The sequence below is a fragment of the Stegostoma tigrinum genome, chromosome 21, assembly GCF_030684315.1.
Source record: "Stegostoma tigrinum isolate sSteTig4 chromosome 21, sSteTig4.hap1, whole genome shotgun sequence".
NCBI lineage: Eukaryota > Metazoa > Chordata > Chondrichthyes > Orectolobiformes > Stegostomatidae > Stegostoma > Stegostoma tigrinum.
In genome coordinates this window covers 52,169,598-52,188,284 of record NC_081374.1, presented here as the reverse complement: position 1 = coordinate 52,188,284, position 18,687 = coordinate 52,169,598, and the positions used below count along the sequence as shown (strand labels likewise).

The window sequence follows — 18,687 nt, the reverse complement described above, 5'->3', positions numbered from 1 at the left end:
CAATGAATTCTATGCTGGCTTTGAACAGAAGGACATCCCAACAATATCGGACACACACGTACACATGGGCATCACCCAGATCTGTTGCTCCTAAGATGCTGCTTGGCCTGCTGTGTGCATCCAGCTCCAAACTTTGTTATCTCAGATTCTCCAGCATCTGCAGTTCCCATTATCTCTCATCACCCAGATCCGCCTTCTTGAGGGTGAACCCACAGAAAGTGACCAAGCACTCAGACCCTGCATGGACCAGCTGGTGGGAGTATCCATCAACTTCAAGAACACCATCATCATTCCAGTGTCAAAGAAAAAGCATGCAGCATGCTTCAACAACTGCCGCTCGGTGGCTCAGATCTCCATAATTATGTAGTGCTCGGACAGGTTGGTCATGGCTCACGTCAAATCCAACCTCCTGGATTTCCTTGATCCTTTGGAATTCATCTAGCAATGTAACAGGTCCATGGCAGATGCCATCTTCCAGGCTTTACACTCCTCCCTGGAACATCTGGACAAAAAGGACAGCTATGTCAGTCTCCTACTGATTGACAAAAGCTCCGCCTTCAACACAATTCCAAACAAACTCATCTCCAAACGCTGAGAACTAGTTCACTGCTCCCACCTCCCCAACCCCCCGTGAATGCATTCTCAACTTCCTGACCAATAGACCACAGTCAGTAAGGGTGAGTGACAACACCGCTCCCCCAAGATAATCCTCAGCAAAAGTGCCCCACAAGGTTTCATACTCAGGCCTCTCCTATTCCCTCATACAGACGGACTGAGCGGCCAAGCCCTGCACCAACTCCATTTACCAGTTTGCCGATGACACCACCATTGGAAGTCGGATCTCAAACAACATTGAGACGGAGTACACGAAGAAGATGTTGTGCTCAGCAGCACAGCGTAAATACAACAGTCTGTCCATCAGCTTCAGCAAAATGAAGGAGCTGGTCACTGACTTTAGGAAGCACACCCCTATCTGAATCAATGGTGCTGAGGTGGAGATGGTTGAGACCGTCAAGTTCCTGAGAGTGACAATCACCAGCAATCTGTCCTGGTTCACCCATGTCGACACGATGGTCAAGAAAGCACAACAATGCCTCTACCTCCTCAGGATGCTTCAGAAATGTGGCCTGTCTGAGACTCTGACAGATGTATATAGATGCACAAAAGAAAGCATCCTATATGGTTGCATCACAGTTTGGTATGGTACCTGGTGTTTCCAAGACTGCAAGAAACTGCAGGGAGTTGTGAACACAGACCAATCCATCACGGAAACCAACCTCCCATCCCTGTACTTTATCTTTCCTTCCCGCTGCATTGGGAAAGCAACCAACATAAAGATCGTTCCCAACCTGGTGATAGTCTCTTCCACTCACTTCCATCAGGCAGAAGATACAAAATTGGAATACATGTATGAACAGATTAAAAAACAGTTTCTTCCATGCTGTTATCAGACTTTTGAATGTCTTAAATGTTCATGTTGGTCTCTATCTGCACCTTCTCTGCTGCCAAAACACTATATCCTGCATTCTGTCCTGTTATCCTGACGCACTTGTAGCCCACGATCTATCTTTACCTCAACTAAGACAACACTTTTCACTCTACCTCAGCCCACATGACGCTACAAAATGAAATTAAACTAGTGAAATCAAGATTACGCTCACGAAAATGATCCCATGTCAGTAGATATTCACCATTGACTTAGCCCTTCATTACATCATTGTTTCAATTGACAGGAAGTCTGTCTGGGATGTCCCATTTTCATTCTAGATACTGTGTACAAAACTCAGTCTGTCTCCTTCAGGTTCATATCTGAAGCTGGAAGATAATTCAAGAAATCAGGTCTTTCCGATCAGTCCTCGCCAAAGATATATTGTACGATGTTGGAGAAACCATCATTGGAGTCAGTGCCTTCTGCTTCGTGGCTCTGGCAGCTGCACAATTTCCTTTGCAATCCCATTTGACACGCTCTCAAATCCTGTTCAGTAGGTCTTTCAATAAAAATGTTTGAGGATCACTTTAGTCACTTGTTTTTAACGGCAGCTTACGTAGTTCAGCATCAAATGCATTTACAGCATCCGCTGTATTTAAGCACTTTGTAGTTTCTTCTTACATTTCAGATACAATATCATGTGACTGATGTTGTTTCGCTATACCTGGTGCATGGTGCACAATTTCAGTCTCCAGTTATGTACATTAGGCCTGCATCTACATCATTGTTCGAGCTCACCCTGTTTGGGCCACGTGTGGAAAACACTGTACTGTTCCACAATAAACATTATTAGCTGAGACAAAACTTGTGACACTTTTGAGCCTCGCGCGACTCAATCTCAGTCATATAGGTCAAAGTTGGAATCTCACGTGTCCAGATTGCTGGCATTTTGAACTCATCCCCCCGACCGTGCACCAAGATTGACAGGAAATACTGACTTAAAGTTTAGTTGCCCAACAAATGCATTAATATCATTCAACTGTTCGAAAACATCTTGTGGTCACACTGGACTGAAGAACAGAGGCAAGTTCTCACTGGTGTCATCACCTTTCGTTATCGCAGAGCTTACATCATCTGCAATGAAAACTATTTATTTCACTGTTGTCTCATTGAGTTGTTTTGGGATTCTCCTCTCCAATAACCGAATGCATGGATTCTCTGTCACAAAAATGACTGTGTCTCAAAACAACATTAATTCGTCCTGCCCCTAGCTGCTATGCAGATTTATTACATATCAATGTTATGAACAAAATAGGACCCTTCCAAAAATACTGCAACGAAATTAACTGGAATTGCTCATTTTCCACAATTCCCAAATACTAACAACATCCTGACTGAAAACAAAATCATCTCCTCAGCCCCATATTTGCAGGCCCCTCAACTTGTCAGACCGTAGCCCAAGATTTTCCTACTAATAGAAAGCAAAACTCTTAGAATCATTATTGTGCATATTTTTAAGAACGTTACCCCTTTGAAAAAGATCATATCATGCTTTATTTTTCCCTAATCCACAAATCGCTGAATTATTCTTCTTAATGGTTCCTCATCAGCCAACACTCTCACCTTGACAGCTTAGAATAGTGTGACGATACTGTGCCTTTAAGCGATGTGCTGTGTCTCTTGCACAGGGTGTTGTCACAGTGGTGTCGAAATGTCACCTTCATATGGGCAGTGGATAAAGAGCTTTGAGTTCTCCCTGGGTTCAATCATGAGTGAGTACGGTGAGGCGGTTTGGTTTTGCTGTCAGTAAGTCGATGGCTTTTGTTGGCTGCTGGAGCCTGGAGCTTAAAGCTTGAGTTCTGTGTTGCGAGCATGAGGGCTCAGACAGAGATGCTTACTCTGAGAAATCAAATGGGGCAGATTTTTTCTTTTGGTGAGTCTTTTGACGAGACTGGAGACAGACAGTATGTGAGAATAATGATTGTCTTGGTGGCCTATGCCAAGAGTGTGTGTTTGGGATGCTGACAAGATGATGCTCTTTAGATGGTGATCAGTGTTTAAGTGATACATTCTCTTATTAAATATTTCAACAGGACAAAGTGATGTTAAATCTTCCTTTTCTTATACTTTATCTGTGCCGGAAGAATTAAGTGGATTGATTTGATGAAAGCTGAGTCGTGGACAAATAGAATCATACCTGGAACACCACGCCTTATCCTTGCCTTTTAAAAAATGTAAATGTTAAGCTCTATGCAATCTCCATTCCATACTTTGTGGAGGGTGATTCATGTCTGCTCTTTCCATAAAAATAGATAAGAGAATTGAACTTCTGCTTTGGAGCTAAGTCCTTCCCATGACCACAGTGGAATCAGGGAAACCATTAAATTTTCAATTGCCCCTATCCCATTGTAAGTATGTTAACTATTTTCCGGATATGTGTTGCTTCAACAACTGCCTCTCAGGCGTCAAGTGAAATCTCAACCTCAATCAGCCACTCATCTACACAGCTACTCAATTGCCTTCAATCACTCCAACTGCTCCTTCCTTCAAATCCCTCAGCTCTACTTTGGAACCATGACTTATCTACACCCTCATCATTCTTCCACAGACATGTACGTCACCTGTCAAGGAGCCACACAGAAATACATGCAACACATCATAACTCCCTGAGAAAACAAAACTAACGGGGTCTCGGGTGGCAGTGAGGGGAGCAGGGTGTGTGATGTGTGCAATGTGACTTGACCCTAGGAAGTGAAGACCAGACAGTCTGTACTTTCTCCAGCTGTGACCCCCACAGCCCCCACCATCAGCAATCCCTCTCACTACTCTTCATCAAACAATTGACAGTTTCATGAAAAAAATTCTCAGGTTTGATATAAATGGAGTTGATTCAATAGAACAACACAGCGCAGAACAGGCCGTTCAGCCCTCGATGACATCAGCACAGGGTACTTTAGACAAAAATCTAATTTTGCTGTGAGAGCCATGCTTACAGACCGATCGCTGAAGTGATGGGGTAACATTTGGTGAAAGGTAGTTATTGGTTCAGTTTAGTACTCCATTATCAGTTCGGCGTCCAATTAGCATTCATGGTGAAATACCTTGGTTTCGTGGTATCTTTAGGAATGGGGGCAGTTCAAGTTTCACAATATTTTTGACATAGATTTAGAATGTTCAATTGAATAAAGATAATCATTAACTCGAGGGTCAGAATGGGTTTGGGTGAGTTTTTATGTTTTGGACTTTGAGATAAATTGACAATTAGAATTATGTTTTGATTGATATTTAGGTTCAGTTTTGGGTCACAGTTTAATCTTCAAATTCAGCATTAGATTTATTGACAGAGTTGACAGGGTTAGCATTAGAACCAATATAGATTTTCAGTTCCAGTTAGGACAGCAGTTTAATTTACAGTTGGGTTTGGATGAGGGATAGATTTACATTTTTGCAGGATCATATAGTTATTACTCACGGTCAGTTTAACGCTCAGCATGTAAGTTGGATTTATGTTTTGTATGATTCAGTGTCTGTCTGATTTGAAATATTACATTTGATTATAAGGAACGTCTTCATCAGCCCAACATGTGCCCGCCTCCCTAACCTGTTCTTCCTCTCACCTATCCCCTCCTCCCACCTCAAGCCACACCTCCATTTCCTACCTACGAACCTCATCCTGCCCGCTTGACCTGTCCGTCATCCCTGGCCTCACCTATCCCCTCCCTACCTCCCCACCTATACTCTCCTCTCCACCTACCTTCTCCTCTCCATCTTCGGTCCGCCTCCCCCTCTCTCCCTATTTATTTCAGAACCCTCTCCCCATCCCCCTCTCTGATGAAGGGTCTAGGTCCGAAACGTCAGCTTTTCTGCTCCTAAGATGCTGCTTGGCCTGTTGTGTTCATCCAGCTTCAATATTTGTGAGCATCATTAGTTTTCCTGCTGTATTAAGAGTAATGCAACCATTTCTCAAAGCAGGAGATGCCAACAAGGCCATGGTGACTGAAGGAAATGATGCATGAAGTGCGGTTGAAATTTGATGGCGTTTTTAGAAGAGATATTATAAAGTCTGGATAAGGACAGCTGTGTTGATATGTCACCATCACCATTTTGATGGCTGTGCACAGTTCTTTGTCATGTATATAACTGGGAATCTGCAAGGTATTTGACAGGAACGGACTAAAAGCACTGGGACATGTCTCTCAGTTGCTCTCAGTTGGTCTGTTTCTTTATTAGTTGAAGCATTGATTTAATAGGATACTGCATTGTACTCATGAGCTGCTATCAAAACTGGCACGGCTAAATGGGCCGAAATAAATTGATGTTTTTTTTAAAGGGGAAGGATGACAATGTTGTCGCTTTAAGAAGTTATTTTGTCCTGGTTTCTTTTACAAGAGAGATTGAATCAGACGTGCAAAGCTGGCTAGTTAAGACCACTTCAGTGAACAATTTCCGAGGCCTTGGGATTTCTTTCAAACAGCCTGAATGGTTGTGGCCAGCTCTCTCAGATCAGAATCTCTGGAGTTTTGTTTCTCAGTTGCATCAGAACTTATAGCAGCCTGAGCAGAGTTGCGCCGTTTCAATGAGTGTCTCCTGGCTGCACTGTCTCTGGATTTTATCTTGACATTTTTTCCCTTCTGTATTGGAGGCCTATGTGCGAGAATCTGTGTCTGAATTTTCCTTTTTTGCCAAGCAGTGTTTGCATGTGATGTTCTTTTACCGGAACAGCTCACTAATAATTGTTACTGTATCTAATATTCTATTACGTTCCCAATAGAATTAAGCTATTCTAAATTTCTCTTTCTTTTGTTGTGTTTTAACGAGTGTTTAAATAAATTGAGAAGTCAACTTAATATCGAGTAGTTTGACAAGTCGCACTGCCTCTGGAACAACTCATTCATATTTGCCTTTGAAAATAAGAAAAAGTTAGGGTCTGGGGTACCTTCTTGAAGGATTTTGAGGGTGTCTGGTCTGCATTATAACAATTGAAAAGTTGAAGCGATGACAGGATAAAAGCGTGATAGAGTAAATGGTGCATTCATTGCTGGACAATACCTTCCCCCATATAATAAGAGAGGGACAAAAAGGTGCCTGCCTGTGCTGTCAGGGCTGAGGGAGCTCAATCAAAAATGTATGATGCAGAATGAACCCATCACACTCCTGATATGTGCCATGTAGAATGTGACAGGAGTTCTGCAAAATAGTTGAGGGAAAATCATTTCAGGTAGGTTTTTGAAAATCATTCGTAGAGAGCATGAAGGATGGGCAGAACAGTATGGTTAAACGGGTACATTCGTTTCCCTTTGGAAGCAATTAATCTGATTTTAAGACAAGTTGCTACTGAAATGCTTACTGAGCCATTTTTATAAAGAAGTGCTGGAATTTTCTGATCAACCTCCAACTCAAAAGATGTGTGTCATGTTCTGGACCAGGCCAGGCCAGGCCAAACTCACTCAAAACATTCCAAGGAGAAAGCCGAGATCCTACCTTTCATCTTATTTCATGGCTGTGTTCCAGATGTGATTCATACGGTCAAACTACTGGGCTTGAAGCAAACCACATTTAGTTCACACATCACAGTTGAAAACAAACAAAAAGGGAAGAATCTGCTCAACTTTAGCTGTACTGAAATAATGAGCTAAATAAAATATTATTTAACAACTATTCATCAACTCTTCCAATGGAGCAGCATCCCACAAACAGACCCATAGCACAGGAAAATTCTGCAAATCAGATTTCCCTCACTTGCAGTCTCCTCCAGTCCAGGAGAAGGAAAACTGACAGCTTGAATTCAGCAGTAGAGAGAGAGAGAACTCCAGGTTTTGCAGCAGGAGAGAGACAGAGAGGGCTGTATCTAACACCTTCAATGGAAAAACCCTGATTTTGATGAGCGAAATGAAAAATAAACTACAACCCTGAGTCTGTGTGAAGCAGACGCCAATGCATGCCTCTTATTTATTTATTTATTTGTGGGATGTCGTTGTCGCTGACAGATCCAGCATTTATTACCCATCCCTGGTTGCCTTGAGAAAGTGATGTTGAACTGGTCTATTGAACCTCTGCAGTCAAAATCCTGTTGTTTGATTCACAATGCCATTAGGGAGGGAATTCAAGGATTTTGACCCAGCAACAGCAATGGAGCAATAATATATTTCCTTGCCACGATGGTATGTGGCCTAAAGGTGGAGTTGTTCCTATATATCTGCTGCCTTTGTTCTTCTATATGGAAGTGGTGATGCATTTGGAAGGCGCTGTCTGAGGATCTTTGGTGAATTTCTGCAATGTATCTTACAGATAGTACACACTGCTTCTGCTGTGGTGGAGGAAGTACTTGCTCATGTATGTAGTGCCAATCAAGTGCGCTGCTGTATCCTGGATGGTGTCAAGCTTCCTGAGTTCGGGATGCACTCATCCAAGCATGTACTTCCTCCACCAGTGACACTCCTGGCTTGTGCCTGATCGTGGGCAGGTTTTGTAAAGTCAGGAGAAGTGCTACACGCCACAGTGTTCCTCACCTCTGACCTACCCTTGTTGCCAATGTGTCAGGTAGTGAACCCAGTTGAGTTTTTGGTCAATGATAACACCCAGGATGTTGACAGCGGGAAATGCAGTGATGACAACACCATTGAATTTCAAGGAGCAGGGGTCGGCTAGCACGGTACATCAGTGGTTAGCACTGCTGCCTCACAGGGTCAGGGAACCAGATTCAATTCCAGCCTTGGGCATCTGTCTCTGTGGAGTTTGCATATCTCTTGCATGAGCTTTCTCCAGGTTCTCTGGTTTGGAGGAAACAAGGAAGAAGGCATGTCGAGATGTTGGTTCGTTCACCGAGCTGGGAGGTTTGATAGTTGATGCTTCGTCCCCTCACGAGGTGACATCCTCAGTGCTGTGGAACATCCTTTGAAGCAATGGTGTCTTGTGTGACATTGAATTACTATTGTCTGTTTTTTGCTGCTTCCGGGAGGTGCCAGTTCTGGTTGTACGTTGTACCGGTCAGTATAACGGGACAACACAACTGTCATAAGACCACACAAACAGTGTCAAATGCTTGGAAATGGGATTTGAACAATTAGGTTGTTGTTTTTGATCAATTCAGATCTGTTCGATGACTAAATGAACAAACCAAGTGTGCGTGTGTGTGTGTGTGTGTGTGTGTGTGTGTGTGTGTGTGTGAAGTCCTTGAATTCAGTGGTGAAAACTTGTGGCTGTGACGAGCCAAAGTGGGAAAGGAAGTGTTGGTCTTTGGGTTTGAGTTGTGCTTTCCTGAAACACTGAGGTGGTTTTGCAACAACAACTTCGGAGCACTGGGGTTTATGCGAATGTAATTTGGATTTCAGTTTGACAGGAAGAACTGGACTTTGAAGTCATAATCTGACAGCGCTGACGATGTAACATTGTCGATGGAAGTCTCTACATCTGAGCCAAGAGACCTGGTTTAAATCTCACTGACTCCATAGGTGTGTCAAAACATCTCAAAACAGCACTTTTTCCCAAAAGTATTAAACATAAATGTGGCAGTCGGTAATTACCTCTCTGAGATGACAATATTTCACTGGAAAGCATTTACTGGAGTTGCTTTGAATTGTGCAAGTTCAGATATTGCCTCTTTGCCAGCTTTCTACTGAAAGTCTGTTGTAAATTCGAATCATATTGCCTTCACCAATCTCTCTTGTGCCAGAATCAGTCCATTCCTGGATCTCTCAGCTGGCTGGGAACCAAATCAGGAATCATGCCTCTCATTAAACATAACAGTGACCATGTCCAAGGAAAGAATTGCATCCTGTAATGGGGCGAGGAGAGATATGATGCGGAAGCAAAAAGTGCCTGGATCTGCAACTGCCTTTCTAAGTGTTCTGGAAACCATGGGTTCTCCCTCTCCATCCAACACTGAAGATACCTCAGGATGTGCAATGGACACAGCGGGTGTTGCCACCTTGATGCCCTTCCCACTTATCGAGGAGATTGAATTTCTTCTGAGCTGCTACGTGCGTAAGAGGTGCGCTACCATGCTTGACATTGCACCCGTATTAGAGGGAGAGTGAGCAAAACCTGACCTGGTGCTAAAATGCCCCCGGAAGAGCTACAAAAATGAGGAACCGGCCTATGTCCTTAGACTCAGAGGGGGAAGGGATTTAATGATTCTAAGGAGATCAGATGGGTGGATATTTTAGAATTGGAGTTCCACGATTGGGTCTTTTAATCTGGTCCAATCAGAGAGCCTTGATTGATAAATCAGAACAGGAAGTTGGGGCCCTCTTGTGGTAGTGTGTGTGTGTGTCAATGTCCTGATCCCTCGTCCGGGAGGCCTGAATTCGAACCCCACCTACTCCAGAGGTGTGCGATAATTTCTCTGTTGAGGTTGATTAGAAAAAATGATTAAATAAAAAAAATCTGCCAGGCTTCTGCTCACTCTGAGAACTGGCTCTGAGGGAGCTGGATGAGTGTCAAGGACTCTCCATGTATCAACAAAAGGTGACTTGGTGACACAACAGCGACCTCTGTGGGATGGGAGTGATGGAATTGAGGTGGGGACAGTGACTATCCAATGGGATTAGAGCACTTCTGAGCCACAGGGAAGGGGAGAGGGGTCCAGTCAGCATGATGATGGACATGGAGAATGACCAGTGGACCGGGAGTAATTGTATGGTGGTGGGATATGGTGATGATAGACATGAATACTGGCCACTGTGGTGGGAGTGATTGTGAGAGATTGTGTTGAGTTGTGATCGACAAGGAAACAGCCAATAGGATCGTAGTGACAGTGCAGGGCGTGAATACAATGATGATTGATACTAATTCTGGCCAATGGGATGTGTGTGGATTGTTGGGGTGGGAGGGAGCGTGATGAACCGAATTATTTATTTGACAAAACTGGTTTTCCTGATAATCAACAATGGTCCCATGGTCATCAATCGACTCTTGATGGACATGGAGACTGGTCAATGACATGAGAGAGATTGGGACAGGCTTATGAAATACTATTAAAGTTGTTCTTCGGTGGGGCAATAGTGATGTTGGATAAGGAGACCGGTGAGTAATGATGGACATGGAGAATGTTAAATAGGAAGGAGTCACAGTGGGATGTGGCTGAGAATGATGGCGGACATTGGGACTCGTCAATGGCGTGACACAGACAATGGGATTTGGGGTAAAGCGTGATGACTGCCTTGGAGACTGTCCAATGGGATGAGAGTAACAGTGGGGGTTGTTGGGGTGCAAAAACAATGAAGCAATAGAAGGGAAATGATGGTGTGGTCAGTGAGCAGAGCATTAACAGAAATGGCAACTGGCCAATGCCATTGCAGTAATGGTATGAATTGGAGCACAGACTGATGTTACAACTCAAGGCTTGCCAATTTGATGGTAGTAATAGTCGGGTGGGAGTGAGTGATTTCCATACTAGCATTATTAAAGTCAGTTTTGAGTCTGGAAAGCTCGATCGTCCCCAAATGGAAAATGGGGTCTTGTTTTTCCAGCTTGTGCTGAGCTTTGCTGGAATACTGCAGTGACCCTGAGGTGTTGGCCAAGGAACAGGGCAGTGTGGTAAAATGGCAGACAACTGGAAGTTTAGGTTCTTTCTGCAAATAATCTATGTTCTGAGAGGCAGTCAATCAATCTACGCTTTGCTTCCCCAGTGTAGAGGAGACCCCATTGTTATCTGCAAATGCAGTAACTAGATTGTGGGAAGTGCAGGTGAACCGCTGCTTCACTTGGAAGGTATGTTGGGGCCCTTGGACAGTGGGGAGTGAGGAGGTAAATGGGCAGGTGTTATACCTTTGGTGGTTGTAGAGGAAGGTGCCATGGGGCTATGGGGTGCTGTTGGAGTGAAGGAAATTTGGACGAGGGTGTTTCAGAGGGAATGGTCACTGTAGAAGGTGGACAACAGAGGGGAGGAGAATATGTGACAGGTGGTGGAATCTCACCAGAGGTGGCAGAAATGGTTCTGATGAACTTTCTGCATGTGGATACTGGTGGGATGGTCGGGAAGGACAAGGGAAACCCTATCGTGATTGTGGAAGGGAAGAGATGTGGTGAGGGTGGACATGCGGGAGATGGGTCGGACCCAGTTGACAACTTGGCACAGCTTATCCTTACTTTGAACAACTTCTCCTTTAACTCGTCTCACTTTCTTCAGGTCAAAGAAGTTGCCTTGCATCCGGGACTCCGGTTATGTCAATCTCTTCCTGGGGAATGTGGAATATTCCATGTTTCAATCCGGCCCTTTATCCGGTATATCGATGACATCATCGGTGCTACTTGCCCCTCAGAAAATTGGAAAAGTTTATCAATTTCGCTTTGAATTCCCCCGTAATCTCACCTTCACCTGGTCAGTCTCTGACTCCTCCCATCTTTTCCGTCACAGATGTGTTTCAATTTCTGGGAATAAACTGGGCACAAACAGCCCATTCAAACCCACTGACCCCTACAGTTTCCTGGACTAAACATCCTCACACCCTACTTCTTCTGAGGACCCCGACTCATTCTCCTCATTCTCTGTCATCTTTGTGTTAACAATACCTTCTTATTCAGGGTCTAGTTCCTGGCACTCACTCCCAAAGGGCATTGTCGCTCAAAATACAGCACATGGATTGCAGAGTTTCAAAAAGGCATCTTCCCATGACATTCTGAAGGGAAAATAGACAGGCAATAAATGCAAGCCCAGCGAGAGTGCCCATGTCCCATGCATGAATTAAATATAAGGGATAAGAGTTATCATGTTGAGGGGCAACCGGGTAATGGTGGACATGTAGACTGCCCAACAGGGCAGCAATGTTCATGGACAAACACAAAATTGATGAGCATGGGAACTGGCCAAAGAGGTAGGAATGATACTCGAGAGGGCATCAAAATAACAATGGACATGGAGTATGTCCAATGGGACGTGAGGGAAGGTAAGGTGCAGGGGAGAGTGATGAGGGACATAGGGGCCAACCATTGGAAGATAATGATGGGGTCGGGGGTCAAGAATGATGATGGATACAGAGACTGTCTCAGGAGGTGGGAGACATGGCGGAGCATGAGCTGCGACTGATCATATACATGCAGAATGGAAAAATTGATGTCAGTTAAGAGCCGTGTGTGAGAGTGATGATGGAGATGGTTATTGGCCAATGGACTGGGAGTGGGAATAAATTTCATTCAGAACAGATCCATGTGCGGGGTGGAGGGTGAAATCAAAATTGAGGACAATGTTCATGGTCTGTCCCACTCAGTGAACCCTAATCTCCAATTTATTTCTGCAGCCTTCCCACCACATGGTTTGTTTGTCCCTCTGTTCAGATCCATTGTGTCGGGTTAACAGTGACCATTAAAAGCGATATTTTCATCTCGATTTACTTTGTAGCAATTTAGAAAACAGGAATTGGACGAGGCCATTCAGTTGATCAGTGCTGCACTGCTGCCCAATGTAGTCATGACTGACCCTCTAACTCAGCCGCCTGTCCCACATTCTCTCCCATTTCCTTTGATCCCTTTCGCCCTTCAAACTATATCTGTCTCCTTCTTGAAAACAGTCACTGTTTCATCATCAATCACTTTCTGTGAATTGCACAGACTCACCATTCTCTGGGTGAAAACATTTCTCCTCAGCTCAGTCCTGAATGGCTTACTCTGTAACCTTAGATGTGAGCACCTGGTATTGGACTTCCTGGTCATCCAGCATATAATTCCTGTGTATATCCCGGCTAGTCCTATTGGAATTTGGTGGCTTCTTGTTTGATGCCACATCATTCATTAAAACCCCAGTGAAAGCCAATTCAGTCTTTGCTTCCTGTCAATACTCCTGTTCCAGGAATCAGTCCACTGAATGTTTGTTGCACTGTCTTGTGGCCAGCACGCCCTTTATCAGATAAAGTGACCAAACCGTCACAGAAATATGCATCTTCTGTGTCAACTTTCGCACTTCCTCTGTCTTTTGCTGTGGGAGCCCTCAAAATTTGTTTCACTTGCTCATCTTCACCGCTTCTCCATCACAATAAAATCGATCATTTCAGATCCAAAGGAGAGTCGAATTGGGACTAAAAATGCTAACAGTTTCCCTCAACACAGATGCTGCCAGACCTGTTGAATTTCTCAATGATTTTCTGCTTCTGCTTCAGATAGCCGGCGTCTGCAACATTTTGCTTTATTTTCAATGTTATGTTTGAGGTTTTTTTTGTTATGATCAATAAAGTTGCCCTGTACTGTCCTCTTGGAAATAGGTTCCATCTGCTGTCTGCTCCGAGAGAATCCGAGAATTCCTACAGTGTGGAAAAGGTCCCTTCGGCCCAACAAGCCCATGCCAACTCACAGAGCATCCCAACCAGACCATTCCCCGAAGACCCACCTAGCCTACACATCCCTGAACACTACGGACAATTTAGCATGGCCAATCCATCTAGCCGAGACATCTTTGACGATGGGAGAAAACCAGAGCATCCGGAGGAAACACACCAGGGATTCACTGTTTCATCATCAACCATCATGGTCTGTCCCCTTCAGTGAACCCTAATCCCCAAGATATTTCATGCAAAGTCCACACAGACAGTTGCCCGAGAGTGGAATTGAACCAGAGTCCCTGGGGCTGAGAGGCAGCAGTGCTAATCATTGAGTCACCTTTCCGCTCCGTGGCATCAATCCATTTACAGATTGGAAATGTGAAACAATGTAACAGAATCCTAACAAGAACATTAATAAATGTGTTTAATTAATAGATAAATCTGAGTCAATGGATATGACAGCACATTCTTCAACTGCTTTCTGAATCTCGTCTGGGTCACGGCATAAATTGCAGTGTTTGTACAGCAACTGAGGAGCTGCAGCATGAAGCCCAATTCCTGCACAAAAGAGTAAAGATACAGGGATGCATAACACAAAGAATTCACCCGCCACCACACAGAATAAAACATCAACAATGACCATAAGAGGATGAAATTGGCTGAGAGAAGAAACAGCAAGATCATGGATTTTCTTCGACTCTCCATCTCTTGGTCTCTGGGAGGCTCTTTGCTGCCTTGAGCCCGGAGTCTCCTGCGGGCTCTGCTGGTCACTAAAATGTGCCTGACCGTGAAAAGATTAAGCAGCAATATCAGGACAAATGGAACACATGGGTTTAGGATGTTATGGAGGAACTCAATTGCACCATAGATTGCAAACCACTGACCAGCTGATGTTACCAAACAAAACCAAGGGTCATTAGACCTTCGATAATCACCCCAAAACATAAAATACCAGAATATATTCTTAAAACAACTGATGGCAGTCACTGTTCCCAGAAACACAGATGCCATTCTCTCACTGGAATATCTACTTTTCAGGTGTGGGTAACAAATAGCCACAAATCGATCAAAGGTGAAAGTGACGGTGAACCAGACAGAACAGTCAGTGGCTGCATAAATCAGGACAGCGTGGATATTACACACAGGGAGGGACATCAGGGAATAAATTGAGTAAATGATTGGGATATGTCTTAATATCAGATCAAGAATAATGACTAATAGATCTGCGAAGGCCATAGCCAACAGGTACCGAGTGATACATTTAGACAATCCACAGTTTCTGTGAAGCAGTATGAAAATTATCATTAAGTTACCTGTCAGGAAGGCAAAGAAAAATAATTATTCATCAGCCAACAGGAAAAGTCATCAGCTTTATCATAAACCTGCTGCAATTTTCAAATTCAGTGATTTTATACTTGAATTAACAAAATAAGTAATGGGAACTATTTCAAAACATGAAATGCAAAGTACACAGAGCAATCACTCCTCAAAACAATGGATCTACACATTTGAGAACAATGTCTTAAAGTACCAAACAGGAGATCACCAGAGATTGGGCGCCAGGTACTTATTTACAGTTCCTGATGTGGAGCTTGAAAACATTGTGAGACTGAAGGATCCTACCGCATCACTGAAAGACAATTGGTCACTGGAAATTTCTGTCTTTTGCATTACAGTAAATAAATTAATCACTGGCAGAACAGATTCATCGAAGAAGAGTTTGTGTCTGTGTTTGTGAGAGAAAATTCAACACAGCACACACAGAATGACAAATAGAATAGTTCAATGTTGAATAATGACATTCTAATACAGAACAGAGGGGTGTGAGTTGGGACTGACAGGGAATCTGGGAAGAATTCCATGATGACAGGAATCACAGAGGAGCCGAGAGGTGTGGGACTTGGAAGTGACTGGAATCCAGGATTGACAATAGAGCAGGTAGTGACTGAGAGGCTGGTCTCACAATAATTTTTAGATGGTATCCTGAGGATGACAGGAGTGGCTGTGGAGAATGGAGTATCAAAAGAACTGGGAGTGACAGAGGTGTACGGAGTTACAACAAAGTTGGAAGTACCAGGGGAGTGAGGAACAACAGTGGATCTGGGTGTGATGGGGAAGTATGGGGTAATAGGGGAGTGTGAAGTGTATGGGACATATGAAATGACACGGGGTATGGAGTGATAGAGGATTATGGGATGAGACAGAGTACGGAGAGAAATGGGAGAGTCGAGCGACAGGCAATGTGGAGTGACAATAAGTTTGGAGTCACATGCAGTGTCTACTAAGAACAAAAACTGGGAGTAATAGCTGTGCATAAGGTGACAACAGGGCCAGAAGTTAAAGAGGATTATGGAGTGACAGGGGAGTATGGAGTGACAAAATTCCTGGGGAGTGAAAGAAGTGCTGCACTGATGTGTTTGTCATGGTTGTTTTTTGCTGGACAGCCCAGAGCTGGAGGAACGTGGATCTCTGGCAGTGATGTTGGAAGTATGGAAAAGCAAATAACCAGGGGAGTCAAGGGATTTGGGATGGCAGAGCAGGGAGGAGGAAGAGCTGAGGGGAGAGTGATGCAGGAGGCAGAAATGATGAAGTAACAAAGTGATGGTGGATCTGGGAGTGAGGGGCACACTGGGGAATCTCATTAAAAAAGAAGACAATGCTGTCAGCAAGTGAAGAGCTGGATGAACACAGCAGGCCAAGCAGCATCATAGGAGCAGGAAAGCTGACGTTTCTTCAGAAGGATCTAGGCCCAAAACATCAACTTTCCTCCTCCTATGATGCTGCTTGGCCTGCTGTGTTCATCCAGCTCTACACCTTGTTATCTCAGATTCTCCAGCACCTGCACTTCCGACTATTTCTGAAACAATGCTGGAAAGTGCTGGTTTACAAAGGCTGCATTAATAAGGTCTGAACACTCTGACAGGCGTCTGCACCGCACAGCATGCCCCCATAACCCCAACGGACATCTCAAAACTGTCATTAAACCGAAAATGTCATTTATTAAAAAGATCTAATTGATCCAATTGTCATTTGTCATTTACACAACATGTAACTTGTCCAACATGCAATTGACCAAATCTAGGAAAGACCAAAAATTGACATTGATCCAACAGTGTAATTGACTCAACACTGCAATTTACTCAAAGCTGTAACCAATCTAAAAGTGTAATTCAGCAAATTCAGATGTCAATCTAAGTAATTTTGCTTTGATTAATCTCGTTGGATTGTATGATGGGTTTAATGCAGAGCCAAGACATCGGGGGGCCATGTGACAACTTACTGAGACTCAGTAGGAACAATACGAGCAGAGATAGTCACAGAATGAGTGGCCAAGTCAATAGCACTGTTCAACAAGATACTTACAATCAGTGTCAACAGATGTGAAGCTGGAAAAGCAGAGCACTCCACTGTCAGAGTGAGGATAAACGCAAACTGGATGAACAAAATCTGATATTTCACCATGGAAGCCGACAGCCCAGTTACCTGAAAATTGACTTCACCAGCTTCAAAATCCCTCCACTTTCAGGCTTATCCCATGTCCAGTCTCCCCCTCCTCCTCACTTCCCTGAGGTGGCCTAACCTGCCTATTCACATCTCCACTCCAAACTTCCCACTGATTAATCTCAATAACCTCCTACCTACATCCACCAATCGCCATCCCACCGACCCTTCCCTTAGCACCACCTCCTCTTCTGTATTTACTTCTGAGCTCCCCCATCCCCTGTTGAGTCTTGACGAACAGGTTTGGCTTGAAATGTTGGCTTTTCTGCTCCTCAGATGCTCTCTGACCTGTTGAGCTTTTGCATCTTCATATCTACTGATTCTGGTTTGTGGCATGTTCTGTCCTTACATTCTCTAAGTTACTTACAATCAGCAATTGGATAGGGAGACTTACCAGGGACTCCAACAGTAGCCAGGATGGGATAGTAAAAGTGCTGGATAACATCAATCAGATTCCCTATCCAATATGGAGACACAGGCACCAAAGAAAGAATGAAAAGAGACCAGGATAAATCCCTGTCCATTGTTACAACATTCCAGTCGATTGGTATCACATTCTGATCCATTGTTAGAACATTCCAATCTCTTGTTCTCAGATTCCGATCTCCGCTCCCTCTCTTTGGAGCAGCTGATCTCTTTTACTGTCGTAGGTGAGGCTCCTGCTGACACTATGGGATAACATGCTGTAAACAGTTGTTTATGAAGAGAAGAGGAAACCCTCCAGTGACACAATTGGGATCCATAGAGACTGACATTAATCAGTTGCTGAATGAAGGGAACTTGAACGCAGGCAGGATGACTGCACAGGGCTCTATTTACTTCAAATAAACATGACAACTCTGACACAGAAATGCATGGGCTTTCACAGTGTGCATACAGACCAGTCAGCCTGTCTGCTGGTCAATAATGAACTGACTACCCTCATCACATTTTCCACATTTTGGCCCATCACCCTGTCAATAAAGGAGTAAATATTTAAATACTCCTTAATGTAATGCGGTCAAACAGTGAGTTTCACACTCCCACCAACCTCTGAGCGAAACCAATAATGAAACAACTCTCCCATATTCCTTTTTACCTGTTCCTTTAAACCTGTGCTGCCCATTATTGATGCAACCACAAAGGGTAAAAGTTCTGTCCTGTGTAACGCATCAGTGTCCCTGATTTTCAGATACCTCTCAGTCATGTCCCTGCTCAGTCTCCTCTGCTTCAACAAAAAAAAAACCCAGTGATGGTAAACGAACTGTTCGGGTTCATGGACAAAACACCAACAAAACACCATTCTGCATGTCCTGACATTTTCTGAGTGTAATGTTTAGTTTTCAGCTTCAGACAAGTGGCCCCACATCAATTAAAGGTTACAGTGACCATGAGCCAGACCAAAACATGGTGCTGTGTGTCACCAGTGGCAAAATAATTAACAACGCTGCACTGGCATACAATTCAGAAATAAATCTCAAATAACTTAAGATGCTTCAACTGAAAATGAAATGCATGATGTAGCCC

The 18,687-nt window shown here is 43.8% G+C and overlaps 1 protein-coding gene across 1 annotated transcript; it reads right to left on the bottom strand.

Moving 5' to 3' along the window:
* Positions 1–13,179: 13,179 nt before the first annotated feature.
* On the bottom strand, positions 13,180–17,832 carry LOC132210829 (G-protein coupled receptor 39-like). The gene is made up of 3 exons (XM_059653278.1): positions 17,576–17,832; positions 14,321–14,993; positions 13,180–13,384 (listed from the first exon to the last, which is right to left on the bottom strand). The coding sequence occupies exons 1-3, from the start codon at positions 17,745–17,747 to the stop codon at positions 13,180–13,182; spliced, it is 1,050 nt and encodes a 349-aa protein (XP_059509261.1). The 5' UTR covers positions 17,748–17,832.
* Between the last annotated feature and the right edge of the window lie 855 nt (positions 17,833–18,687).

Bases quoted from the DNA above. Each gene is read 5' to 3' on its own strand.
- LOC132210829 (XM_059653278.1), bottom strand. From the start codon at position 17,747: ATGGATCAGAATGTGATACCAATCGACTGGAATGTTGTAACAATGGAC. The intron at 14,994-17,575 runs GTAAGTCTCCCT...CCTTCCTGACAG, and splicing joins GGCTACTGTTGGAGTCCCTG to GTAACTTAATGATAATTTTC. The intron at 13,385-14,320 runs GTCATTGTTGAT...GTGATGGAGAAG, and splicing joins GCCAATTTCATCCTCTTATG to CGGTGAAGATGAGCAAGTGA.